At 39.5% G+C, this 27,683-nt stretch overlaps 2 protein-coding genes across 2 annotated transcripts in view; one reads left to right on the top strand and one right to left on the bottom strand.

Annotated features, from left to right (window-relative positions):
• agps (alkylglycerone phosphate synthase) overlaps nucleotides 1-19,701 on the top strand; it is a 40,562-nt gene extending 20,861 nt beyond the window's left edge. Inside the window, exons 13-20 of the mRNA XM_084725100.1 lie at nucleotides 1,707-1,783; nucleotides 1,869-1,981; nucleotides 4,163-4,232; nucleotides 6,413-6,474; nucleotides 7,636-7,725; nucleotides 10,184-10,283; nucleotides 10,407-10,464; nucleotides 17,420-19,701. Of these exons, the coding sequence (XP_084581226.1) occupies nucleotides 1,707-1,783; nucleotides 1,869-1,981; nucleotides 4,163-4,232; nucleotides 6,413-6,474; nucleotides 7,636-7,725; nucleotides 10,184-10,283; nucleotides 10,407-10,464; nucleotides 17,420-17,541 (692 nt within the window). The 3' untranslated portion in view covers nucleotides 17,542-19,701. The remainder of the gene's footprint in view (nucleotides 1-1,706; nucleotides 1,784-1,868; nucleotides 1,982-4,162; nucleotides 4,233-6,412; nucleotides 6,475-7,635; nucleotides 7,726-10,183; nucleotides 10,284-10,406; nucleotides 10,465-17,419) is intronic.
• A 4,399-nt stretch (nucleotides 19,702-24,100) lies between these two features.
• The window catches only part of pde11a (phosphodiesterase 11a), a 64,057-nt gene continuing 60,474 nt past the window's right edge, over nucleotides 24,101-27,683 (bottom strand). Inside the window, exon 20 of the mRNA XM_084725099.1 lies at nucleotides 24,101-25,882. Within this exon, the coding sequence (XP_084581225.1) occupies nucleotides 25,649-25,882 (234 nt within the window). The 3' untranslated portion in view covers nucleotides 24,101-25,648. The remainder of the gene's footprint in view (nucleotides 25,883-27,683) is intronic.

Raw genomic sequence — 27,683 nt, 5'->3', positions numbered from 1 at the left:
GATGGAAAACAGATACGTACCAGCCTCCGTGATGTTCCTGCCCTCTCTCAGTTTCTCGCAATTTATGAAAAATATTCATACCGTTTTCCATTTTTGTAGTCCAACTTGTTTCTAGCACTGTGCAGCGTGTACAAGCCCTGCAACTTTAAAAGTTCACCGTTTCCACCCGGACAACAATAGAGTTGCAGGTGATGTGGAAGAGAGCAGTATCTCGTTTGCAGTTCTCCTTAATAAATCCATCCTTGCACCTTGTCCTCTACAGTTAGTACTGTCACTACCTCTTGTATATTAAACACTCTACTCACTCTACGTTTTAATTTTCAGGAGTTGTGTTTTTTTTTTTCTTTTAGGCCCAAATTTAACTTTTGTCTTTGATCAGAGAGCTTTGCAACATGACACAGGCTTTTAATCAGCAGTATATACAGTATTTTGATGATAATCATATTTATTTTTAGTTGATCTTCTCATACTGTATTTTTTGTCAATATGTGGGCTAGTGTTTCATTGATGTACTGTATACCTCTGAGAGAGGAACAATGAATGGCAATTGTTCAGCATGCAATGATTTCACCTTCTCCAGCACAGAACTGTTAAATTGATTATCATTTCTGCTGCAGAATAGCTGCACACACACAGACAAAGAATTGAAGCAAGATGAAAAATGACCCTGGCCAAAATTAAGTAGTTGTTACATTGAAATTTTATGATGTTGTTTCTTAAGGTCTGTGGAATGCATCTTGCATTGCCAGAGATCTGTGTAAAGTTCCCCAGTCTCCAGGGATCTCATTATCTCCCCTATATTTCCACTTTTCACAGAGTAGGCACTTCTTAGCATTAAGTAGGGAAGATGAAGCGACCAGGATTTTCACTAATAACTGAAACTCATGCCTCTATGATACCTTCTTGGGCTTATTAGTGGCTTGTCCTCACTTTTAATCATGTTGGCTGTTGAGTAAGGAGACTTGATGTATTCACAGGTCTTCTTCAGATTGGGACTACAAGTACAATTTAGCACTGCCTGCCTTGATGCACAAGATGAAAAATGAGAATGTTGAAGTCGGTTGCAGCATGTGTTGATATGCCAAAAGAGAAAACAGAGGAGAGAGTTAAAAGTAAAATTCCGCACATTGTTGGTGTAATTTTCTCTCTCTGGATGTTGAGTATTTAATTAACGAGTATGATGGCTGCGAGAGACCTAAAGACCTGCAATCAAATTTTGGAATGGAAACAATTAGGACACTAAGTGATGAAGAGACTTGAGCATGGGGGGAAATAAATGAACTGTTAAGTCTCGGCGACATCACCCGTGACTTCCCCGTTGTGATTGATAACCATCCCTTTGGCCCCAGCCCCTCATTTTCGCTTGTCCACAGGCGCTTTTGTGCGTCCGATCAGGAATAAATCAAAAAGTGTGGGTGAGGAAGACGGATATCGCTGTGTCAACCCCACTTCCCTTTGGAAAGCCTCTGATTTATAGTCGCTGTCGCCAGCAGCCACTGGGCAGTTGTAAAGTTATTCAAATGTTACCATTTATATTTCCTCCTTTTGTTTGAAACCCCAAATAAATCTGACTCGCTTGCCCTCTCAGAACGCTGGAGGATGCAAACAGAAGCAGGGTATGACTAATGTGTGAAAAAAATAATCAGTTTTTCAGGCCCTCTTCTGTGTGAATACCTGGATCTGACTCTTATCTGATATTTTCACAGGTCATGCCCTGAAGCCTCAAGTATCTTCAATTTTCACATCCTTTTTGGACGGGTTGAAGAAATTTTACATCACCAAGGTAAGAAATAATTCCAAGAGAACATCGTTGGCCACTTGCCTGAAGTGTTTTTCATGAAAAATGAATCCACCTCTTTAATCACCAGTTCAAAGGGTTTGATCCCAACCACCTGTGTGTGGCCACACTACTGTTTGAGGGAGACCGCGAGAAGGTCCTGCAGCACGAGAAGCAAGTTTATGACATCGCTGCAAAATTTGGGTGAGTTTTCTCTCTGCTTCTCTCCTTGTTACAGTGACACACGTCACAAAGACACAAAGATCAGTTACAGAGCGCGGCCATGTAAGGCGCAGAAATGACAAAGCACCATTTGGCGTGACTTTGAACATGATGGGGAGCTGCCTGAGGCGTTGATGTCACTTTATTTAACCAGCCATTATGTAGCAGTAGTGAAAAGGATGGAGAGGCACAGTTCCACACTCCAGACTTGGCCTTCTCCTCAGCTGTTTGTCTCGTTGTGGATTGATGGATCACCGGTGGATGTCCTCCCGTCAGGCCGGCCTTTATGTTAAAGTAGGTGTGGTGTGGGCGGTGATAGTAGGGCGCAGCTCCCCTCAGGACAACGCAGGGCGAGAGGACACACAGCCTGGGAGTGTTTCACTGTTGTGATTGATCATGAAATGGATCAATGAGGACTTTTGGTGGAAATCAGTTACCTGTCAACCTGAGAGGGATGCTCTCTCTATCCTGTGCCTGTGTTAAAGCCCCAACAACAGTTTCATAGATGAGATCACGCTTACACAGATTACCCAAGAATGATTGATCGAGAATTATTGTTTGATGATTCTGAGGTGGCTGTGATGTCAGATGATGAGTGTTCATTGGTAGTTGTCTAATAATACAGTTTGTGTGTATAAATTGCCATGCTATTCTCTTTAGACTTACGGCTCATTATTTTTGGTTTTATTTTAAAAATATGTGAAATAGTTCATTTTAGGGATGCATGATATGATTTTTTTTTTTTGAACAGTTACTGATAGTTGCCTGGTTTTCTGAGCTGATACCAATAAGATAACTGATCATTTAAAATAAAAGAAGTTCTTATTACTTATAGTTTAAGTTGTAGGCTAGTGAGCCAAGATGATTTAATATTACGCAGTTTTACTGAACCAAATCTAACTGACATCCCTATTACAGTGAAAACAATGATCTCTTCAAATGTTAATTTATTTTTATTTTATTATTTAAAGTATTTTGTCTAAGAATGCAAATTAAATGCTTTAACATAAGCTTACAAATCTGATACTATTATAACCAAAATTAATCAGCCAAAATTTCATTTTTGGAAAAATGAACATGAATGATATTTTCCATTGGTCAATGATCAGTGACTGTTGGCTCAAACCAGATCTGTTCATTTTTACTTTAAATTCAGTAAAAAGCAAAACAGTGAGCCTTAAATGCAAAATGCATACACATTAGGCTGCATGATAATTTGTTTTTTGGTCTGCACCAAACCAACATGTTTCTGTACATCTGGCGAATAAGATTTGTAGGCCAGGACATTTCTGCAGTATTACAATACTTTATTGTTGTCTTATCACACATTTTTCATTACAGGCAGTGTAAATCTGACTAGCAAAGATTCTCATACTAGGTGAAGAGATATATAAAAAAAAAAAAAACGATTAGGATATCTTGATTTTGGTAATATTTCAATACAAATATAAATTAAATTCCAGCTTTAAAAAAAATCCTAATATAAAAAAATATATTGTTACAAATGTGTCCACTTTTTTCTTGATATATTTCAACTGTCATTTGAATGTGGTACAAACTAATCAGAAACCAACAGCTCATTCCAACACAATTTAAAACAGGAACAAACCAGTGATCCTCAGTGCTCCTCTGTGGACTACATCAGGGATCTCTTCCTGGGTAATGTTTATTGATCATATATTACTGTTAGTGTTACTGTTTGGCCCTGTGCCCGGATCTGCAGGTAGCTCGAGCTCTGCCCTGGTAATAGCCAGCAATTAAATCATAAGAAACTTGTCAGTTACATGCAGCATCCTCTGCTTTATTACATTATTTCAAATAAATTGTGATCACCCATCAAATCAAGTGTCAGTGATGGATCGGTGCGGTTCTGTGAGGAATATTTTCTTGTGGTGTTGGGGAAACAGGAAGAAGGGTGAAAATCAATATAGTGATTTTGTAATGAGCTTGGCCTGATTAGTTTGGGTGGTAGATGAAAATTTGATTAACCACTGCAGGTGATGGATGTGTGGCTGACCTGTGGCGATGCACCGAGCATAGCTTCATTGATCTGTACATTGTTGGATTGACAGGCTCCCAGGCCGCTGTTGTGAAGGGAGCGGTTTGAGCAACAAAGCTAAAAGAAAAGAGCTGTTAAATATTAACCCTGTTATCTGCTTCCAGGGGCCTGGCAGCTGGAGAGGACAATGGGCAGAGGGGCTACATGTTGACCTTCGTCATCGCTTACCTCCGGGTGGGTCACTCCTCTGGCTTTTCTCTCTGCCTGAGCTGATGGGCAGGTGGGGCGGGCGGGGAGAACGCAGCCTGACAGCAGATAGGATAGTGAACAACACAGAGAAGCTGCAGAATGTGACCTCGGGAGGGCTTTGATTTGATCTGGTCACAGTTGTTGTCAGGGGCTCTAACACTGAGGTATCTACATCATGAGGAGAGCACAGTGGTCGCAGTCAGAATGACAATAGAGAGCTGTCATAGGTCAGTCCTGTCAAAGGTCCTCTTGATCATCACGCAGATGTATAAATGAGCACTTAAATAATCTGGGTACTTAAGGCTGTAGTAAAATTATTTCTTAAAAGTCATGATAGAATGAAAAATATCTTTAGAATCCTGATCATATTGTGCACCTGTTAAACCAAATATGCCAAAAACTCTATTTCTTTGTATTCTTGTATCAAAATCCAATAATAATCCTGTAAAACAAAATCTGACATGTGATTATGTAGGCTTGAACCAGTTTCAACCAGTAATATCATTGCATCCACCCGTTAATCAGTCTTTAACTTTTAGCAGCACAGAGCTAAAATTCGTTAGTTAGTGAGTGAGCAAAAGGATGATATGTTGGGTTATGAAGGGCTCACTTTTCAACGTTCAAATCAAATTTCTTTTCTTTCAACATATTGTCCCGCCTGCCTTTCCTGTTACACCACACGAAACTAGATACTATTGAAATGCTGTTTCATCTGGACTTTGAACTTCATGTACACAAGGATGAGAGAAACCTGATTTTCCTAAATAGATTTTGCCTGAAGAAAGCAATTCCTTGGTTATGTACACAGATAATCAGGTTTTCACTTGGGTTTCAAATATAAACATGTGAATGGCAAAGACTTCAGACATGGAAAAATGTGATGTCAAAGTAGCACAATGAAAAATCATCACATGTAGTGAATCATCATCATCAGACCCACACAGGTTCTGCACCCACAGAATTCTGACACCAGATATTTGCAGACTTTAAACAAATAGAGATGCTGCTTTAAAACTCAGAATGTTAACAAGCACCTTACCACTTATTTATTTATGTATTTGTTTACATATGTGTTGAAGTGATAATTTTCAGGTAATGAATTGGTTAATGATTTCAGAAATTAATTTTTGCTCTCTCTGCTGCACATTGTCCTACATTTTATGCTGGTTGACTTTTCCAGATTCTGTTTAGGCCTCATACAAAAAAATGTAATTCAAAGTCCAACAAAAAACGAAAGTGGCACAAAATAGCCTCTGGAAGTCTAAATAATTCAGTTCTTCAACATCTTCTTACTTCTACAACTGGCACGCTTTCTACAAACATTATGGCTTGAAAGTTAACTCATCCTCTCATAAAATGTAACCATCAAAGCAACCAAACTTACTTATTTGAGCTGTAAAATTAGCTGTGACCTGAAATTCCATGAGAAAAACTGTTTTCAAGTGAGTTTCAAGTTTTAAGATTGCTTTACTTCTGACATTGTTGAAATTGCACACACATTCCATAGCAATGTGTTCAGACAAGGAGTGGCACCATAATCTGGTATTGATGATAACTGTGATGTTTAAACATTTAGATATTGATGTCATGTTGATAATACACACGTAGTTATATTGTGTAAATAACCCAACACTTCTTAAACATACAGTATATTCTTAAATTAGTTACAGTTATGGTTACAGATTCTCTCTCAACCTCCTACTCTTGTATTTTTAGTGTTAGAGACAAATCACACAGTGAACAAAGTTATAGATGAATTTGACTTTGACTTAATATTGTTATCATGAATTCTCTTAGCCACAAAAAATGTGTGGTGAAGATTGTGCAGTGACACAACCTGTGCACTCACTACAGAGACTGTCAGCCCATTGTGTTGGCAATCTATATGTGCCAACAAAACAAACACAAAAAAATGTTTCATCTTCTAACAATCATACAGTTCTGTGAGCAGTTATTCCAACACAAGGTTGGTAACAGTGGATACATGTCATTACTGCCAAATATGTGTGGATTTTACAGGTTTTACAGTAACCAGGTTGCAACAGTGTTTGTAAACCTGTTATCACCTGATTCCCTCCAGTATCCTGGTTTATTATGTGTTAATAAATCTACTGAGTGACTGTTAACCTATCAGCCTGCTGATGCTACTGTTGTTTTCTGAACAGGACTTGGGGATGGACTACTATGTGATCGGGGAGTCCTTTGAAACCTCTGTGCCTTGGGACAGGTAAATGCACTGCTGTGAGCTGCAGGTTTTTCTCTGTTTGATTTAAATAGCTGTAAACATTTTTCTTTACTCACCTCCCACTCAGTCCTAAGAGAGTCCTCTGTCTCCCTCCTGCTCCTGTCTCCCCTCCTTTCTTTTATTTCTCTTTGCCTCTGTCTTTGACATTCACCTTCATGCCTGCCTCCCCCCCTCCATTAACCAGCTCTGCGTTGGCGGAAGCTTTGCCTCCTCAGCCTACAAACTCGCCATTACTGACACACACGCACAGACTGTAGGACAGACCTAGCTGTGTGTGCATTCTGTGTAAAGAAATGCAAAGTGAGCCACATATTCATCTCACATATCCACATGTGGAGTGTTCTGCATTTTCTACATGGTTTCATCATCATTTCCTCAGACACAGACTGAACAACAACCAGGAGCACACACAGCTCCGTGTTGTGTAACATGCCTGACGGGAGAGACCAAGAGATCAGGCACTGAGGCGAGCATATGTGCCTGGCTCATTACCCACCCTCCTCCCCATCCTCCACTCTCTACACACGGCTGCACATGCTTAGGACTGGCGGCCATTTCCACACCAGTGGGAACCTCTCCCACAACGGTCGTCATGTTAGGCTGTCTCTCCTCCTCCTGCTCCTCCTGCTCCTTTCTGGCCTCATGTCTTCTTCTGAATTTTAAGAATTTTGCATTGCTAATTAATTCAGTTTAATGTAAGTTCCCTGTATTTATGAATATTATGTTTTAGATACGCAAATGTCGCCGTTACTTTGGGCTGCAACTAACGATTGTGTGACATAATTTCCCAGAGCCCAAAGTGATATCTTTAAATTGTTTCTTTTGTCCAACCAACAGTCCAGAACCCAAAGACTCTTCATTTACTGTCATAAATGACAAAGAAAAGTAGCAAATCCTCATATTGGAAACTGGAACCAGCTAATGTTTGACATTTTTGCTGGAAAAATGACTGAAATGATTAATGAATAATCAAATATATGGTAACTAGTTTTCTTTGCATCAATGTATTGACTAATCCATTAACTGACTGATCATTGCATCTCTAGTTGTAGTTCACATTGCTGGTGTGAAACCCCAAAGTCATTTTGCAGTTCTGTTTTATCTGGTTCATTTTTTAAAGTCTGCTTTTTAATTTGTTCCTAGGGTGTTGGACATTTGCCGGAATGTAAAGGCACGCATCATTCGAGAGTGTAAAGACAAAGGAGTGCAGTTTCCACCGTTATCCACATGCAGGTAATATTTCGACTGAGTGTTTGTAAAAAGCTGCGTTATTTCAGATTGAAGCTGATTGAAAAGAACTCTCCCATGGACCTAATACCTGAGTTTTTACATACCAACTCCATACTTTTTTACTTAGCTTACTTAACTATAAACTGTTTTTGCCACAAAACACAGAAGAAACTAATGAAAACAAATCCAAAGAAGCCAGAGTTCTCAAATGTTAAAGGAAAAGGCTGGTGGTATTCTATATTTTTGATATATATCAACAAATCTCATAAAAATACCCAAACTAACAATGTGTTAGTCTGTCTTTCAGTACTTTTCAACTTTCCTATCCTGTCCAGTGACTCTTAGACCCAATCTCATGTGTAAATTCTGAAGACATAAATCTTTAAATGTGCATCACAAATATGTATTTTCATTTTTAAAAGAAGTCCAGTAGCTTCTTAAACCAGCAGGGCACTGGAGTTTTTAGAAAATATTCAAACAGAATAGCACATTTGTTGGGGACTATTCTGCACTGGATTAATACACATCTTGTGTTCCAGTGAATATTCACAGTACAACAGTGACCACTGTAATGAAGGAACACGTCAGCTAATGTAACAGAGTGGCTTGGTCGTTTGTAGATTATAATGGAGCTGTTGCACAGAGGAATAAACTATATCAGACTTTGGATCCACAGGCAATACTTCTTAGAAGAAAAAAGAAAAATATCAGACATATACCTTAAGTCCAGGGTCTTCAACAGGGGGTCCGCATCCCTAAGGGGTCATTTTTTTTGAAGGATTTTGAATTTTTTTTTTTTTTGCCAAAATTAAAATATGTCTGAAAATACACATTAACATTAATGCCACATATTATTAGCAAAGATAAATCAGCCTGTTCATAAAAAAAACTCAGCTGGTGAAATCATTTGTGTGGCAGATATACGGATATACAGCAGATATGTTTCAGGCACTCAAAGTATTTTATTTAGTTTTATGTTACTGCAAATTTACCTAAAGCTGCTTGTGTTTTATTTATGATAGTCCTATGTGTTTGATTTATTTTACCCATTGTTTTATGTTTTTATGATTATGGTATGTATGGTTTTATGTTTTTATGATTATTGTATGGGTAGGATATGTTTTATTCTTTTATTGTGTTGTGCTCCATGAGTGACTGGTTTTACTATTTTTGTCTATTTCTGTCCTTAAGTGAGCTCACCAAGACAAATTCCAATCAGCCATATTGATGGGGCAATAAAGTCTTGGATTAACTTAAAAAAACCCCACAATGAATTGTTTTCTAACTTCACAAGCAAGAGACTCTGACATACCGTCCTCCTCAAAAACCACCGTAGAGAGCAGAGCATGAAGCTAACACACCTAATATTAGTCATACTACAGCTGGTGTTAGCTTAGCAGCTATGGGTAAACACAAATGAGAGATGACCCAAAAATATTAAAGTCAGTATATCTAGTAGGGGGTCCCTGCTCTGTCTTCCTAACAGTTAAGGGCCTGAAAAACATTGAAGATCCCTGCTTACTTGCTGTACAAACACAAGCAGCCAAGAAGAACGTTAAAATTGCCTAAAATTGTCAAAATTGTGACCTAAATAAGGAACTATGGGTCAAAAAATAAGCACACAAACCAACTTATGGAACTTGGTGCTATAATAAATTCCTATCAATACTGAAAAAGTATCGAGGTTGCATACCCACTCCTGACCCCCGACCCCTGGTGAGTTAGCAAGAGCCACACAGACAGACAGACGGACGATCTGACGAACAGACGGCGAGCCGGTTGAGGAGCACCAGGCTCCTGCTCACCGATTGCGGACAGATTAGGCCTCAGCCTGATTATGCTACGGCCATTCATTTCCCGGCTGCGGTCTGTCACATGATTGATTTGTCCATTTAACCTCTAGAACAGCCAGCGTGCCAGGTGATGGGCCATGTCAAATGAACAAGGGCTCTGCACCCTGCTCCTCCACAGGGAACGAGGCCATGCAAACTCGAGAGGCATTTTAATTCTCAACAAAATGCTTCTTACACATGTTCTCGCTACATTTTATTTAGCAGCAGCCACATGAGCAGTAAGGATGTTTTGTTGTGTCTAAAACAACAAATCAATCCATTTTCTGCTCTGCATCAAAGTGTCAGTTGAGTCATCCTGTTACCTGCAGGACAAATGTGGCTCTGATGATCCAGTAAAAGCCATTTAATGTCTGATAATGTTGTGTTATTAGAAGTGACAGTGCTTCCTCGCTGCCTCTGCTGTCTCAGAACCATGAATGGAATTGAGGTCAGGGGTTCACGGGGGAAAGCCAGACCTTAGAAATGCATTTATTGTATGAAAATGGAGCGCCCTGACAAACACCGCTCTGGGTATTCATGTAAATTAGACTTTCAGAGCTGAAGGGGAAACATTAAGAAGTCTTTTTCTGCTTGTTTAAACATGACTCTTCCTACCTGTTTTCTCACAGGGTGACTCAGACGTACGACGCTGGTGCCTGTGTCTACTTTTACTTTGCCTTCAACTACAGAGGACTCAGTGATCCAGTACACGTGTATGAACAAGTGGAGGTATGATCAGCTACATTGAGGCGCAGTCCAGTCCCTTCATAGATCACAATTACATCTGATGTGTTAAATCTTATATAACGTGACTGAGTGTGTTTCTTCTTCTTTTTTTTTTTTATTTCCCAGCATGCAGCTAGAGAAGAGATCCTTGCCAATGGAGGGAGCTTGTCACATCACCATGGAGGTACTACAACCAGAAACATTCACAGAGTAGAACATTGAATTTAATGGCACAGTATTTGCACCTTCTCCTATAGTACAGACATTATACGAAATTACCTCACACAAATTTCAAAAGAAAATCTTTCAACTGTTCTCGTCACATAAAGATGTCATTTGTAGCACTTCCAAAGTAAGTAATCCAAGTGGGAAGTATTGAAAAATCTCTCTCTCTCTCTCTATACATATATATATATATATATATATATATGTATGTATATATATATGTATATATATATATATATATATATATATATATATATATATATATATATATATATATATATATATATATATACATATATATATATATATATATATATATATATATACATATATATATATATTTAAAAAAAGTGATTAATGCATATCTTCTTGTCTGATGTCCACACAAATGGTTCAGTGCTGTCCACAATCAACCAAAAACTGTTTCTCTTAAATTCTTAAATTCTCTTAAATTTCTCTTAAATTTTCTCTTAATTTGTTCTGTCAACCTCAGATGTAACTAACTAAACAGAGTAAAGGAAAATCTTTATATTTCTTATACTTGTATTGCAAATATTTAACTAATAATATTAATTATTAAATTAATATTCATAAAATATGACGCCTTTAACTGTTTGCTCACGTCCAATCAATTTGTGAACTGTGAATACGAGCTTTTTCCCCTTTATAAATAACTTAAGTAACATAAATTAGAATTGTTTCCATTCTTAGAGCATTTACCTTTTTGGAAATTGTTTCTTTTCAAATATAAGCTTTACATTTTATCCTTGAACTACCCAGCAGTCTAGGTTTATACACATTCATCCCTAGCAAATTAATAATAATAATTCATTATCATAGAGCTTGATCCTCCCCTGTGATCTTTGCCTTCCCCCAGACCCCGGGTTGGGAACCAAAGCCATAGAGGAGACTTTTATGAATAATAAACATTATATCATATTCATGCAATTTTCAAAACTTTCCCTTCATAACATTTTTTTTTTTTCTCATTCAGAACATTTTGAGGACACAAAATCCGTTGAGTTTGTTTATGTTGCAGTTTATGTGAGGTTGACCCACTCTTGGTAAAATGCCTGGACAATTAGATTATAATTCACGAAAACAAGGTTTCACTGCGTGGCAAAGACAGCATGGCGGGCTTTCCCAGCGTGCTCTTCCACGCCAGCGAGCAGGCGGCCAGTCGCACTGTAAATGTGCATTTGGCCGGAGATCTTTCATTGCTTCCTTCACGTGTCCAAAATATGTTCCCGCAGCTCAGATGAATTGCTCTGACTCGGCTATTTGTTCATTTCAGCAGTGACCGAATGAAACGTGAGCAGGGGAGGGCAGCCTAGCAAACTCTGCGGGCCCCATCAGGGCTAACCGAAATGGCTGCCTTATCTATATTGCCATCCGCCTCGCTGTTTTCATACATCACTTCAGGCTATTCATCACACCTGTCAAAAACAGTATGCAGTGAATCAGCTACGATATTAAATCACAATTTTTCCTGAAGGCGGGGACGGGTTCAAAATTAAAAGATTGCTAATAAAAAGGAGGCGGCGAGGCCGGGGTAAATGATGCCGCCGTTATCGCCGGCTGTATACTGACCTCCAAACGGTGGCCCAGCCACCCCGAGCAGCACGGGGAGGTGACAGAGGGGGGAGAGGAGGGGATATTGATGCAGCTCCAGCGTGCGAGGCCCACTCTGTAATTGTGATTAATAACAGTGGGGCTCGCTATCTGGGCGCAGACAGGCCGGTTTGTCTGCCCACAATCAGCGCTTGACAAATGGAGCTAGTTTCACTGGGTTTTGTGTATCAAACAAAACAGATGTAGTCAAGGATGGTGAGGTGGGAGGGCACCAGAGGAAATATACATTTTTGTGGCCCTGTATTTACAGCAGGTCAGTGTTGTGCTGCGTGGGCGTAGGTAAGGGAATCTGGGCGTGTAGAGCGCTGCAGGACATAATACTCAGCTAGACAACACCATGTGTTGACTGCTGCCCATCACAGACATGCAGACAGTTTTAACTTCCAGTAGAGTCAGATTTATCACTTATTCACAGGCAAAAGCTTTAGCTATACACTCAACAAAAAATATTAACACAAAACTTTTGTTTGTGCTCCTATTTGTCATAAGTTGAAGTACATCGTTTAAGACTTATTCTGTACACACAAATAATTGAAGATGCTGAAAAAAAAGGAATTATGATAAAACACCATATAAATGTAATCTATTAGGCAAAATTAGGCACTGAGCCATGGCTATTTCACATGGATGTGAGCAGTCCATCTGGGTACTTTGCACCTGCATCATACTCTTACACTTTTTTGGGTGAAAACAACCCGTCTAATTTGACTGGCAGTGAATACAAATTCTGAGGTCTTTGCCAGTTTAAATTTAGAAAATTAGGAAACTGTATCGCTTTTTAACTATTATGAGCCCAAATCTTGTCACCAGTCAGGTGAGCAGTTATGCTGTGTCTTTGACGATCTGCAATCGGTGCTCTTAAATAGGAAAAATTAAAGAAATGTGAGTTCTTTGCTTCTATCAAAGTGGACGAACCTGACTTATACAACAACATAACTGAATCTTCAATTAATGTATTTCTGACATCTGTCACTATTTATATCCTTTCATTAAGGCACTTTGTTTTGCTGTTTTGGTACTGTTGAACCAAACTTCATTCTAAAGGCATGTTTTTTTATACTAAGGTCTCATGTCATGTACTCAATAACATCATTATCTAACTTGTCATGAAGTGTTTGACACGGACATATACTACATATATACATATACTGTGTACTGACTGCACCATGATGTACGGCTGCTCTCACCCATAGGGCTACAAAAATCTCTTTTTTTTTTTTCTCAGGAGGGGATAGTCATGACCCCCCCACTGTCTCTGATTGGATAGTACTCGTTGCGGTCATTGTTTGCATGGGTTAGGTTTAGGCATAAGGAGTGATTTGTTAGGGTTAGGGTAAGAATATCAGGGTAAGCCAATCAGAGGCAGAGGAGGACAAAAAGTAAGAAAATGTGAGAAAAAGAATTGATGTCTGTAAGACAAAAAAAATGTGTTTTTCAACATAAAACTGCACATTTTAAAGCTTTATTATGCCCACACTTAAGGCACACTTGCACAATAACTGGCCCTTCCTAAGTCCTGCCTCTTTTGACTCTGTTCTCACACCTAAACCGAACCAATCCAAAGGCAAAAAGTACCAGCCAAGCCAGTACTTAGATATGCTATGTGTAACGCTCGTCTCTGTTTGAAAAGAACCAAATTTTGAAGATGGCTAAAATATGTTGCCGGGGGATCTGTAGAAGCGACACATTTTAAGTTATGTTAGCTAAATGCTCGCTAACTAGCTACCTAATCTACACCAATCATTACCTAGCTAGTTAGCTAGCATTTTGCAAACATTTGAAAAACGAGAAATGTGTGCACAGAAGTCATCACAGATTTTTTATTTTACTTCAGTGAGCAAAAAAAAAAAAAAGTGTTGCGTTTATACTTCTGTTGCGTGTATCTTTGATTATTTGCTGGTTCTGGAGGCCAGAACATTGGAAGAAGTGTCCTCTTTAACTAGGTCACCAGTGTCGCCGTGGTGAAGAGTTGTTGAACATCCATCACCAGGAGAGTCATCCATCTATCAGCCCATACTCCGGCTCAACCATATCACAGGAACGCAGGGGCAGCTACCTTAGCCCGTCTTTCATGTCCTGACCCCTCATTTGTCAGAGCAGCACAGGGAGAGTGAGAGCAGCGTGTCGAGGGGTTGAGGCTCAGGCTGGCCTCTACAGTCTCCTCTGTATGAGCGGGCCACCCCAGAGTGCCCAGCATCTTCACCTCACCTTGTGGCTCTGCAAAGCTTGATAACTCCTCCACCCACACAAGTCACTGCTCTTATTGAGATAGAAAAACGACCTGGTTTAGTGAAGTGAAGTTCCCACCTTGCCTTTCGCCCGGAGCTTCCTCAGGCTTTTCCACACAAGAGAAATATGACACTTTAAAAAAATTCTGTCATTTCTGAAATAACTACCTGCACTTCTTTGCATGTCTCAGCTGCACAGGCCGAGCTCGGTGAGATTGATTGCAATAGCAAGCAAAAAAGAGAGAATATGACAAGATAGATGTGTAAATTATCACAGTGATGGAGGCAATGATGCAGTCCCAGCACCTTCTGTTTTCTCTCCTTTTCCTGAGAGGAGGGGAGGGACGGAGGAAGGACCGAGGAGGAGGAGGAGGTTGGAGGGAGCAGGGGGCTTTCTTAGTTATTGGGTAGCAGCTGATTGGTCCCTCTGTCACCATCTGGAGGTGCGTGTGGTATCAGAGTCCCTGGTGACCCCGCTGTCTGCCCTGTTTTGTCAGGAGACGGGCCTCACTGGCCTCATGGCTGATCCCCATCTGGGTTTCCTGGCTGGACTCTGATAACGCATCCCTCCCTCAACATGCCCTATTAACACCGGAGCTCCCGTGCTCATGATGCAAAGGGAGGCGTTAAGAGAGGGAAGGGAAGGCGTGTGAACACCCCCATCATACACCTTTCTATTTTCAGGCCCCCGTATCTAATCTCAGGTGATTACACTGCTGCTTTCAAGTGTTTACTCAGTGAGCAGCAGCTGTTCTCAGCTGCTCTGTTCCCAAATCTATCTTTTTGAGTTTTGAAATAGAGATATTGGGTGTTTCTTTTAAGTAGACATGACCTCCAAAAGTTAACATGTACCCAAGTCTTTTTCTTTTTTTGTTTCTTACTGTTTTTTCACACTGTAACTGCAACATCCCCAGTTTGATTCAGGCTGGCAACTATTGACAACAGATTATCAACTAATCTATCTTTTTGGGTCTGACCTTTAGTTGAAAAATTGTTAAAGATGTGAAACTTAACACTGATGTGAAACGGAGAAAAGCAGCAAATCCTCTAATGTGAAAAACTTGAACCACAGATTTTTTGGTCTGTGGGCTTTAAAACAATAATTGAATAAGATTAAATAATATTAATAATTGAATAATTTTAACATTCTGAAATGAAATAAAATATAGTCTGTAGTATGCTATATGTATGTGAGTTTATCGTAACCAATCATCAGTAGCCAGATCATGTTGCGTGTCCCAGAACTGAAGCTATGAGAGGGGTCCTTCGCTCAGAATGGATTTTACCCCTTAGACCACCTCCCAACATAGAGCGAGTGAACTCAGGTGGAGCAAGCCTGCAAGATTATATTTTTATTATCATTACATTAAATTGTTATAAGATCCGCTTCTTCTCAACGTTGTTAATTGGTCTTATGTCCTCTCCACTGACTGCTTTGATGAGGGGAAACAAACAAGGATGACAGTGTTGAGTTTGACTGGATAAAATAGGTTTGAAGTGAAGCAGGTGTGTGAAACTTTGCCAAAATTTAGCCAGGGTGAGCTTTTTTTTTTTTCAAGCAAGCAACACATCACTTAGCCTGTTCACACAGAGTGAAAAACCTGAACAATCTGTTTTCTTGCTCATTTATTTGCATTTCTTTTAGTTGGAAGTAAGTACATTTTTCAGATCTGTGGGTAAAAAATCAAGTCAGTGTGACCGAACAGTCATAAATGGCTCATCTTTTTCCTTTAAGACCGTCTGTAAAGATTATTTGTTTCTATTGATTAACTGAACGATGCCAGGATTAACCCTTTAGGGGCAGTTGGACCTCTATTGTGGTAATTTTATTAAACATCACTTTATTTCTGAATACGTACTGTGTGAGCTCAGGGCCACCAAATAAGTTCATGCTGCAGAGACAACCTTAGATGATATTGTACTTTAAAAAAATGTGCACTTCATAAAATCCAAATGATACACAAATGAGTCTGGGACATCAGGGGGCCCTTGGGGTTCTTGGGGCCCCTGGGCAGCTGCCCACTTAAAACACTCAGGATTTTTGTTGCGTGCTTTGTTGCTCCACATATTTTGTCTCTACTGTCTCTATTAAATCAAATATCAAACTATCAAAGCAAAATGCCCACAAACATCTTTATAAAAATTAATCAATTAAATCCTCAGCATCTCTACATAATGTGAAAGTTGATCCTCATTGCACAGATTTTGTCTCAATTTACACAAAAACAAAAATTAAGCCGCTTTTCTGTCTTGTAGAAAATCAAAGTTTCTATTTAATTTGAAGTTCTCTAACAAGAGTTTGGCTCTCTGGTGAGGTTTTCAGTCCTCCGCAGCCACCAGACCTCTCGCTGGCTCCAGACTCTCCGCTAAGAACCTGTCGGGTACGGACGCTGTGGAGTATGTCGGACTGGACAGCTGGTGAAGCAATGGGCACCCTCACTAGGCTTGGTGCCACAGCCGCTCTCGCTCCTCAGGTTGGGGGTTTTGGAGGAGGAGGAGGGTGAAGAGCGGCTGAAAGCCAAAGTCCTGCTGACAGAGGGCCATTGTGTGGCGCTCCATGGTTGGCTTTGGCACCCTGTTGGTGCTCGGGCCGGTGTCAGGGGGCACAGAGCGACGTTCGGGACAAGCGAGCATAACAGCCTCGCGGGTCAGCTGCAGGAGCGAGCTCGTGTGCACAATGAGACAGAAACACACACAGAAAAACGCTCCGGTGGCTCTGGAGGGAGGGAAACGGAGGGGAGTGGTGGCTCAAAGAGCGAGGGAGCCGGGGACGGCCCGCTACAGCCGCCAGCCGGCCCCTCCTCTGGGAACACACAGAGCCTAATGAGTTTGATAGTCTGCTGAGCTCCATAAATCATGCCATGCAAAACATTTCTCCTCTCTGAATAAAAGCATTTATCACCCTCTGTTTATTCACTCACTCTCACAAGATTGATTGGCTCCCAGCAGCCTGCTGAGCAATCAGCCGTGCCGATTCCTCTATTTCTCCCCCTCGGTCCTCTTCTTCCTCGAGTTTATTTATTTATTTATTTTTTCCTCTCCTCTGTCATTCAGTGGGGAAACTTCGGAAGGAGTGGATGAGAGACACCATCTCCAATGTCGGCATGGGGATGCTCAAGTCTGTCAAGGACTATGTGGACCCCCATAACATCTTCGGCAACAGGAACCTCCTCTAATCTTCCGCTCCTGTCCGTCTTTATCTCACCTTTTTCTAAAAGCATCTTGGATTAATAGATACTAAATGTGAAATTAAAACGGAGAGAGATGTTGTCTTTTTCATCACAAGAAAACTGTCATTCGGTGCCATTTATCGATTCACCCAAACCTTTTCTTTTACATTATATTGCACTTAACACGCTGTAACAATCATCATTAACAGTGAAGATCATTATTCTTGCTGCTGAGTTACGGCTACAGCCTGACCTGATGCAACAGAACCTTGATTTTGTCACATTTGCTTATGTTTATCCATTTCCTAAAATATCCTTGCCAACATCTGTTTGTGTTTACTTTCCTCGTTGTGTGTGTGCGTGTGTATGTATGTATGTATGTGTGTGTGTGCGTGTATGTGTGTGTGTGGCACTTCTTTAGTGGTAAGTTCTAGATGAATGCGCTTTCTAAAGCTCTGTGCCTTTCTAAAGCTTCTGTCTGCCTTCCCCGTCTCCTTCAACACACTCCCTTTGTGAAGCAAAGTTGACTTGGACATGATGTTTTCTGTCTCTCCAGTTCATCCTTTTGTTCTACTGACCTAATGCCATAAGAGACTTTTTCTGGACTGTGTGTGTGTGTGTGTGTGTGTGTTTGTTTGCCTCTGCTGACAAACTTGTTCGACTAAAGCCTCCCTCTGCCCCACCTAAATTTTAACAAGAAACCCCCCCGTCCTGGAAGTCCAGTTTGATTATAAAGAGAGATATTCCTTGTGTGTTTAGTTTTTTGTACTGAAAGCGTTAACCTTGCATGGTTTGTTACTGAGAAAGTGAAGTGGAAAAAAAAGCCATTGTGTTTTTGTTTTGTTTTTTTGATCATGCCTGCTTCAATGTGACCGCATTTGCAATTTTAAAGCCTCTGGATCCCGGTGCTCACGTTGTACCAAAGACTCAACGCATCAGATCATGCAAACATACTGTAACCAACCACCTAACCTTCACACACGTGTAGTAAAGTCGTGCACAGCTAAACTGTATTTTTTTAATCAGCATATGCAAAGATGACCCTTCTGTAAGATATGTGTGACTGTTACATGTGCTAAAAAACCTTCAGTTTGTTGAATTATTTCTGCTTCATATAATTGGTGTTTGCCCTGAAGTTCCTCCTGAAATAGTTTGCCTTGTTTGTGTATCTGTACTGTGTGAAGGTTTTTGGAGCGGATACTGTCATGTTACGTTTTGATACCAGACTTGGACCGTTTGTCACTGTTAAACATTGATTTTGGAACAAAGCGAAGCTTAAAAGGGGCAGTTTATCCCAAAATCAAAAGCATATTTTTCCTCTGACCTTTAGTGCTGTTTAGCCATTTAGTTGTTTTGCTGTGAGTCGCTGAGTTTTAGAGATATCATCTAATAAAATGGAGGGGGGCTGGGTTATGACCTGTACTGCAACCAGCCACCAGGGGGCGATTAAGATATTCTGGCTTCACTTTTGGGAAGCTGTCATGTCCATTTCTATACTGTATATGTCAATGTTTGAAACGGACGCATCTATTTTTGTATGTAAAGGGGGCACAAATGAGCCTTAAGATGCAAGCTTCCTTCTGTGCAGTGATTCGGTTGGCGAATGTATCTTGTAGAAAGAAAATAGTTCCCACGTGAAACTGCTCACAACAAGGTGTGTGGATTATTTTGAGTAACTGGGTCATAATTTCTTTAAAGAGGAACTGCTGTTGAGTTGTATTTTTTGGCGCCTTGAACACCATAAACCGAGTGCCATCTAGTTCCATTATATTCAAGAGAAGGCAGACGTGTCTCCAAAACTCAGTAACTTACACCAAAATTATCTAGATGGATAAATAGCACTACAGTTAAGATGGAAAAATACATGTTTTTCAGTTCAGCATGAATTGACTTTTTAAGACAGCTCTGAAGAATCCTGCCTTTTTTCCCTTCTGATCTGTGCTTCACATCTTCCCAGATCATCATGTCCTTTTTATTCTTAATATTCCCCCAAATAAAAGGACTCATTAGGGACCTGTCACCTGACATTTTATCCCCGTGTCAAAGAGCTTTTGAATGTCATGGATGTACCTTTTTTTTTTGTTATTTTCCACTTCTCTAAACAACGTAGTAACATCCAAGTACATTTTGTCAATGCTGTTTGTGCAATAAATTGAACTAAAACAACCCAGAGGTTGCTGATTTCTCTTTTAGCAGAATAAATCCTCCCCTCCTTTGTCTCACACACACACACACACATCATTTCCAATTCAGCTCTTCAGTAGTAGCCTTTATTTGTGCCGTCAGACGGTGCTGGGAGGGTCAGCAGGAGCCTGAGAGCAGCTTTTTGTTTGCTCTTCTTCCTCTACCTGCGTCACACTGAGCTCAAGGTAATCCAGCACAGAGGAGTTTAACTGAGCCTGTCTTTTGCTTCCTGACAGGAAGGATTTTTTTTTTCTCCACACACAGGCTCATCTTCACCCACACAGCCACCCACACACTGCTCGCCAACGTCACCGCCACCTATCAACAGCAACAGAGCTCAGTCTTGGTCGATGAAATACACTGCAGCTCTCACACTCCTCACACACTGGACTTTAATGTCCTGGGTTGTGTGAATGAATGCAGCACATAAATGAGACATGAAGGATTCAGACGTCAATATTATTTCTGATCAATCACTGGAATTCCTTGAGTTCTGTAATATTTATTACAGATGCTTGCAACTAATTTCAGTTTTCTTGTTGATATGTCAAATTTCTAATCTGTATTTTGCAGTTTCTTTTCATGACTTCAGATGTGTCTCAATGAAATGTGCATATGTCTGCAGTATTCATTGAGACATATTTCATGTGTGTATTAAATTTGTCCACATGAGGGCAGCACTGTGCTGGGAGAAACACTGAATAATTAGTGAAGGAGGAAATATTCATTCCCTTTACTGAAGCAAAAGTAACAATACCATGGTGTAAAAATGCTAAAAATAAAAAATTACACTATATTATACTTCCTTTACTACTGCTAAATAAACATGCAAAATGTATTAGCATTAAAATATACCAAAAGTAAAAGCAGTGTTTATGCAGAATGGTCCTTTTCATAATATATGGTGGGCTGCTGGGTACCAGAGAGGCTTGTGTTACATTTGACCGACTTGACAGGAGACCCAAAACAAAAAACTGACCAGAAATTGTCCCAACCCTCTTTAGTAAATTAAATCACCATTCAAAACTTTTAAAAATGTGGATGACAGTATATTGATTAAGGTTGCAGTGATTTAACACAAACATCAAATAAATATTAACTTGAGAAAGCATGTTCAATAAGCTGAAGATATTAAGTTGAACCAACAACTCTCAAATCATCTGATGAACATTACAAACTTGATTTTGTTTTACATTTTCTCAGTCTGAGAAATCAGTTTTCTCAGGATCTCTGGAAGGTTTTAACTCTTAATCTTAATCCTATTTTAAACTCTGTACAGTGAATTTTTTTCAAATAATCATTTCAAGTCAGAAGACTTCAAGACTTTATTAGTTTCCCGGTGTCTTCCTTTACTTGTATTCTCTGTGTTGTTCCTGGGCTCTTGAAGTCTAAAAAGACTTCAGAGCACTTACACACCACTTTGGACCTAAATAGTTCAGTGAGTTCAGTATCGGGTCTTTTCATCTATTCACATGTGCTCTTCTTACAGTAGAAAGATCTCTTCATAGAGCTTTCATTTGATGTAAATGACTCATATTTGCCAGGAATGTCTCTTGCACCCTCCTGGTTTTCACCCCATTGATACATTATGCGCTGGATTATAGTTGGTGATACGTTAACGTGTGAGCATCACTAATGTTGCAGCTAATAAAGGCTCATTTCAACTATTTATATACTGCTGGACAGCTTAATAAATACATCATAATTTATTAGTTGATTTACAAACCCTAATTCCAAAAAAGCTGGGATGTAGATAAAAACATAATGCAATGATTTGCTAATCCTTTCTACCTGTATTCAATTGAATGCAGTACAAAGACAAGATTACTAATGTTCAAACTTTACCGCTTTTTTGTAAATATACACTCACTCTGAATTTTGATGCCTGCAACGTGATCGTAAATAGTTGTGACGGGAGCATGTTTACCACTGTGCTACATCACTTTTTCTTTAACAACACTCAATAAGTGTTTAAGAACTGAGGACACTAACTGTTGAAGTTTTGAAAGTGAAATTCTTTCTCATTCTTGCTTGATATACGACTTCATGTGCTCAACAGTCCGGGGTCTCCGTTTTCATATGTTGCACCTCATAATGCACCACATATTTTCAATGGGAGAGTCAGGTCTGGACCGCAGGCAGGTCAGTTTAGTACCTGAAGTCTTTTTACTACAATGTCACGCTGTTGTGACACATGCAGAATCTGTCTTTGCATTGTCCTCCTGAAATAAGGAGGGACGTCATCTGGATGGCGGCAGATGTCCCTCCAAAACCTGTGCGTACCTTTCAGCATTAATGAGGCCTTCACAGATGTGACAGTTACCCATGATGCCATGGGCACCGACACACCTGCATACCATCACAGATGCTGGCTGTTGAAGTTAGTGCCGGCAACAGTCTGGATGGTCCTTTTTCCTCTTTATCCCAGAGGACACAACGTCCATGATTTCTGAAAACAATTTGAAATCTGGACTCATCAGACCACAGTACATACATGGCTGTGATTTTTCATGGCAGAGTCTGAACTTGCGTTTGTAGATGTAGTGACAAACTATTTACCAACGATATTTGTCAGAACCCACGTAGTGTCCTTCATACAATGATGTGAGTTTTTTTAATGCAGTGTTGCTTGAGGGGTCAAAGGTCGCTTGCCCTCTCTGGATTCTCTTAATCTTTTAATGATATTATGGATTGTAGAAATCTCTAAATTCCTGCAGCTTTGTGTTCTTAAACTGTTCGACTATTTGCCCGCGCATTAAATATTTTGTCTTCGTTCTGTACTCAGTTGAATACAAGTCAAAAAGGAGTTAAATTAAATTACTTCATTCTGTTTTTCTTTACGTTTTACCGCATCACAACTTTTCTGAAATTGGGGTTTTTACAATATTTACCTCTGAAATGTAATGAAGTATAAAGTGGCACAAAATAGAAATACTCAGGTAAAGTACAAGTGTCTTAAATTTGTGATTGAGTAAATGTACTTTTGTGTGAGAATAAACCAGAGGACATATAGCAGCATATTTTTATTTAAACTCTGAACAGAAACATTGCACATTTGCCTTTTCATGCCTTTAGGTTTCTTTCAGTTTAGCCTGCCGTAAATAAATCCAGAGTCCAAACTGGGAGAGGAAAGAAGAAATACAAGAAGCACGTTACATTGCAAAAAAGACAAGTAGAAGTTGGCCACGTTTGGAGACCTAATAGAAAAATAGAACAGCGATATTCATTAAGTCACGTAACATGATGCAATAGAATTCAAATCATGCATTTCTGATGAGATAACGTGTTCAAAATACGAGGTATTTGTTGGCTCACATGTTTGCTACATCCTTAGCAAGTGGTTGAATTTAATACTGCATAAAACATGCAATTCAAAATGTTTCTGGTTCGACTTCAATTCAGCTCTTCAACTAAAATACAGTAGAGCACACAGATCCATGCCACACAATGTGCACAGTCACGTTTTAAACTCCAATTAACAAAGCTACAACACAAGTCATAAGGCATACCCCACCCAAAAAATAATACTTATAATAATAATTATAATAATAATAATATCAAAATAATAGCTTGTGACTACATGGGCACTTCAGTACTACACGGTTCAATGTCTCAGTCCTCTTTTGGAGATTTTAACAGCTGTTTCAGTAGCAACTGTGAGCCTCGACAAAAGGCCAAAAATTAGATTAAAGCAAAAGTCGGACATTTTGGGAAAAACATTTACTGGCTTTCTGGCAAAAGGTTAGATGAGAGGAAACAAACCTGTCGTTTGTTTGAATGAAAAATTCAACTGAATATTTAATGTTCTACCTGTTTAACTCTGCCATAGTGTCACAGGTTTGACACCTTGTTACTTGTGTGTGAAAATGTGTCTCCTTTTTTTGTGCTTTCTTTTGTTGTTTTTTGTTTTCCTGTGCATTTGATATTGTTTGTGTGTTTGTTCTGCTGAATTTCTATACCACTTTCCAAAATCAGTAAACAGGTGTTACAAAAAAGAATTTAAAAATAAAAAAAAATGATGAGAAGGTACGACTCTCATATTTTTCCCTTGAATAAAGCTGCAGCCAGCCAACGGCTAGCTTAGCTTAGCATAACGACTGGAAACAGCTGGACTGGTTCTCTCCAAATGTAACAAAATGCACCTATCACCTTTAAACAAATTACCATGTTATATCTGTACACAAACCAGAGTATTAGTGCCAGTTTGCCATTTTACTGGAAGTTATAGACATTATTTTCTGATTGTTTTACAGTCATTATGTTTAAACCTCTAACCTCCCACACAGCCGCACATCTGATTCAGTCTGATTACAGTCTAACTGTGTATAGTTTAGTCAAAGCATAAAACACACATTTTAGGTAAATGAAATGTATACTGCCATCAAATCTGTAGTCTTTGTGCTATGCTAAGCTAACCGTTGGCTGGTCGTAGCTTTACTTAAAGGGATAGTTTGGATTATTTGAAGTGGGGTGGTCAACGCGCCCACAGTATGGAGAAGCAGGGAAGAGAACCAACACGAAAGCTAAGCAACGAACTGCTGTAGACAAAGTCAACCGCAAAATGTATTTTAGCCACCTAAAATCAATCTGTGTGTATCCTCCATGTCATATAAGCCAAATATCGGTCTCTCCAAACTAACCAGACATTTTATCTCTAAGAATCCAGGAGGTGCTGGTGTACCGTTTGTGTTATTGTGTGACTTCGAATCCAAACCGACTTTTTAAAACACGGAAGTCACACAAGAACACAAACAAACCAACCATTCAAGGCTGCAGCAGACAAGCAGATAAGTAGCTCATTCTACCCCACTTCAAATAATCCAAACTATCCCTTTAAGAGACGGATATGAGAGTGGTGTCCTCTCATCTAACTTTCTGCCAGAAAGCAAGTGAGTGTATTTCTTAAAATGTCTCTTAAATGTAGTTCAGTGAGGAGTTTATATCAAACATAACTTTACTTTATGTTCCAGCTGTCAGTGTTTATTCAGGAAATGAAAGTTTTTTTTTCCTGCAGAAATTAATGTGATATCAGAATAACTTCATCAAGGCACATTGTGTGTGTGTGTGTTTGTGTGTGTGACAAGTGAGACCCTGCATTTATAAAATTGGGCAAAATAGATTTCTGTATTTATATAATGTAATGCTTTGTGGCTAACAAGGGGTCAAGACGTAACATTGGTTTTACAAATTATGGCAAAAATATGTCATGGTTCAACATGGATTTTGTACTATCTACTAATCGTGGTGAGGAGGCCATGCATTTTTCATTAGGATCTTAAAACAAGGCACAGGAAGGGAGGGAGTGGAGCACTCAATTTGCATCGCAAGCGCCATCACAGCTCGTGCTGTTCCTGCACCCCTTTATCCTTCAGAAACTCAACAGCCACGTTACAATCCAGAGCTTACAGTTAGTTTTTAAACAGCACTTGTAAATAACCCAGTAGCATATGTACAGATTTACAAAAAATATCTCTGTTGCCCCGGACAAAATGCGAGCAACGAGGAGGTACGGAGAGCAAAACGAACCACAGCCGAGACAAACATTCCTCTCCACTATTTTCCATGCCTTGTTGTGCCGGAGAATCTGTGCAATGCCCAGAATAGTTAGTGTTAGCTCACTGGTTGACGTGTTGACACAGTGGTTTGAGTTTCCTTTCTGACACCGTGTCATCAGCTGATTTGTAGCTGCTCCAACAAGCCTGCCAAACACAGCCAACTCTGTCAGCCTTCAGCACAGGAAGACCGAACGGAGCAGAAAAACTTCTATGATAGCGCCGCACTCAAGTCTAAAGCTCATCTCTAGTAGCAAAAGCGAAGAGGAGCAGAGCCCAAGAACCTCTGCATGCACTGCACTGCCTCTGTTGCAGGCCGCATTTAAGAGGAGACAAGCCTGGTTAAGAGATCAGCTCGGATCGGACGGCGCCAGAAGCTAACTAACAGGTTTAAACGTCGTGCCGTCAGCATCGCCGCTGCAGCAGGGTGTGCTGCCCGTTTTGGCCACAGTGCAGCCGCTTGTCTCTGTGCTGTCGCCGCTGCAGGGGCTCGCCGGCGCAGAGACACTCTGGCCGCGTTGTCTCTTCTTGTTCAGTTCCTCCCATTTGGCCCTGTTGGCTTGGATCATGTCAAGCATCGGCTGAAGTTTGGGATTCAACTTGACCAGAGTCTGCAGAGAGAAAGAGAGGAAGAAGAAAGAAAATTTAGAGCTCAGCTTACAAATAATATCTCAAGGTTTTTAGGCTATGTCAGGATATACATTATGTATCTCAATATAGACATTTTCTCTAAATTAGCATACAGTAAATTTCAAAACAGTGCAAACGTATGATGATCTCAAAGAATGTGATGCATTACTGTAGATTAGGGCAGGATGATGTGGACAAAATCAAATCAAATTTCATGAAATTTTTGATCAAATACCTCAAAATTGATATCGTGACAACGTTGTAAGGATGGCAGTTGGTTTTCTGACAAAATATTGAGAAAATAAAAGTGGCTATAATGACTAAGTGGGTAAAGGGAAATAATAGAACAGCTAGAAAAGTTAAGAAAATTACTTTTTTTTTACTGTAATGCAGTCTTTACAACCAGAGAAAGACCACATTTATGTCATATCATGATATAATGATCTAAGACGCTACCTGGTCTCAATATCTAGCAATATTATATTTATATATTGTGCAGCCCTAACAGGAAGCACAGGTGTGAAAGCACTAAAGAGGCTTCAAAGACGCATTGAGATCCCGATCGCTTAGACCACATTCTGAGGTGCTGTGAGCCACAATGAAGGACCGCCTACTCAACTGACATCCTGTGAGTGCACACGAAACACGCTGTCCGATTTCCATTTGGTTCACTGTAATACAAATTACATGTTAGGGCTCCCTTACCTCCCAAGATTAGCAGTTGGGGAACACTGATTCCACCTTTGACCTAGTAACCACAATATCTACAGACTTAAAAATGAGTTGTTGCATGAGGAGAAAATTTACTTTGTTAAATAGCAAATTCTTCACCATTTGTGCCTTTTTGTAAAGTCGCCATTAAATGCAACACATTAAGCACATCAACAGCCATGCTGCAGCAGTGCTTTGAGGTAAATGCTAAAACAAACATGCTAATAGGCTCACAGCGACAATGCTAACATGCTGATGGTTAGCAGGTATGTAGGCAAATGTAAAATACAAATGATATATTAATTAAAGCACAACTAATTTAAAAATACAAAAATACATTTGATATAAAATATTATCATCACATTTTAGGTATTTAGTACCCTAAATAGTATAGTTATGCTAATTTTCTAAATTTTAGTGTTATTCAGTAAGTTTGTCTCAGCTGTAATGTCTGATCAGACTTTGATCACATTCTTATCTAACATGAAACATTGAACAAAGTGTCCTTCCGTCACTTAATTGTCTCAAGGAACACAAATTAAATTTGGCACTTCACAATGAGTGTGTTGCTTGACCTGACAGGACATTTCATTCACTTATATTTAACCAAAGACTGTAACTCGGTTAACTTTTGTACAGTTTTTTTTTTTTTACAGTTATCATATTGCAACTTGAGAAATAGCTTAAAAATCTCAGTTATTACGCAGCAAACAGTATATTTTTTCATCCAGGTTAGAAGAGGTCTGGAAATACCTTCAGAAAAATGTGTTTTTATTTATGTTTTTTTACTTATTTTTCTTAAAAATCAGATGCTTTACACTGTGACCGGTATATAATGATAGTACAGGAGAGGCACAGATGGAGGCAAGAAAAGCGGCACATTATTCATCAAATTCACTATATGGGCAAAACAAATGAAACAATACAGAGAATATCCTGAACATACAGTAGCTCGATAGTTTAAGGCAATGAAATGGCTGCTTTTTAAAGATTAGAAACGCATGCATGACTGAGATAAGTTGCCTTTGTAATTTTTTCGCGCTGAACTGTAAGTGGCAGCGTAGTCAAAGC

The sequence above is a fragment of the Lutjanus erythropterus genome, chromosome 8 (assembly GCF_056507025.1).
Source record: "Lutjanus erythropterus isolate fLutEry1 chromosome 8, fLutEry1.hap2, whole genome shotgun sequence".
Classification (NCBI taxonomy): Eukaryota; Metazoa; Chordata; class Actinopteri; order Lutjaniformes; family Lutjanidae; genus Lutjanus; species Lutjanus erythropterus.
Note: the sequence above shows the minus strand (reverse complement) of the source record. Positions and strands in the feature narration are given on the sequence as shown.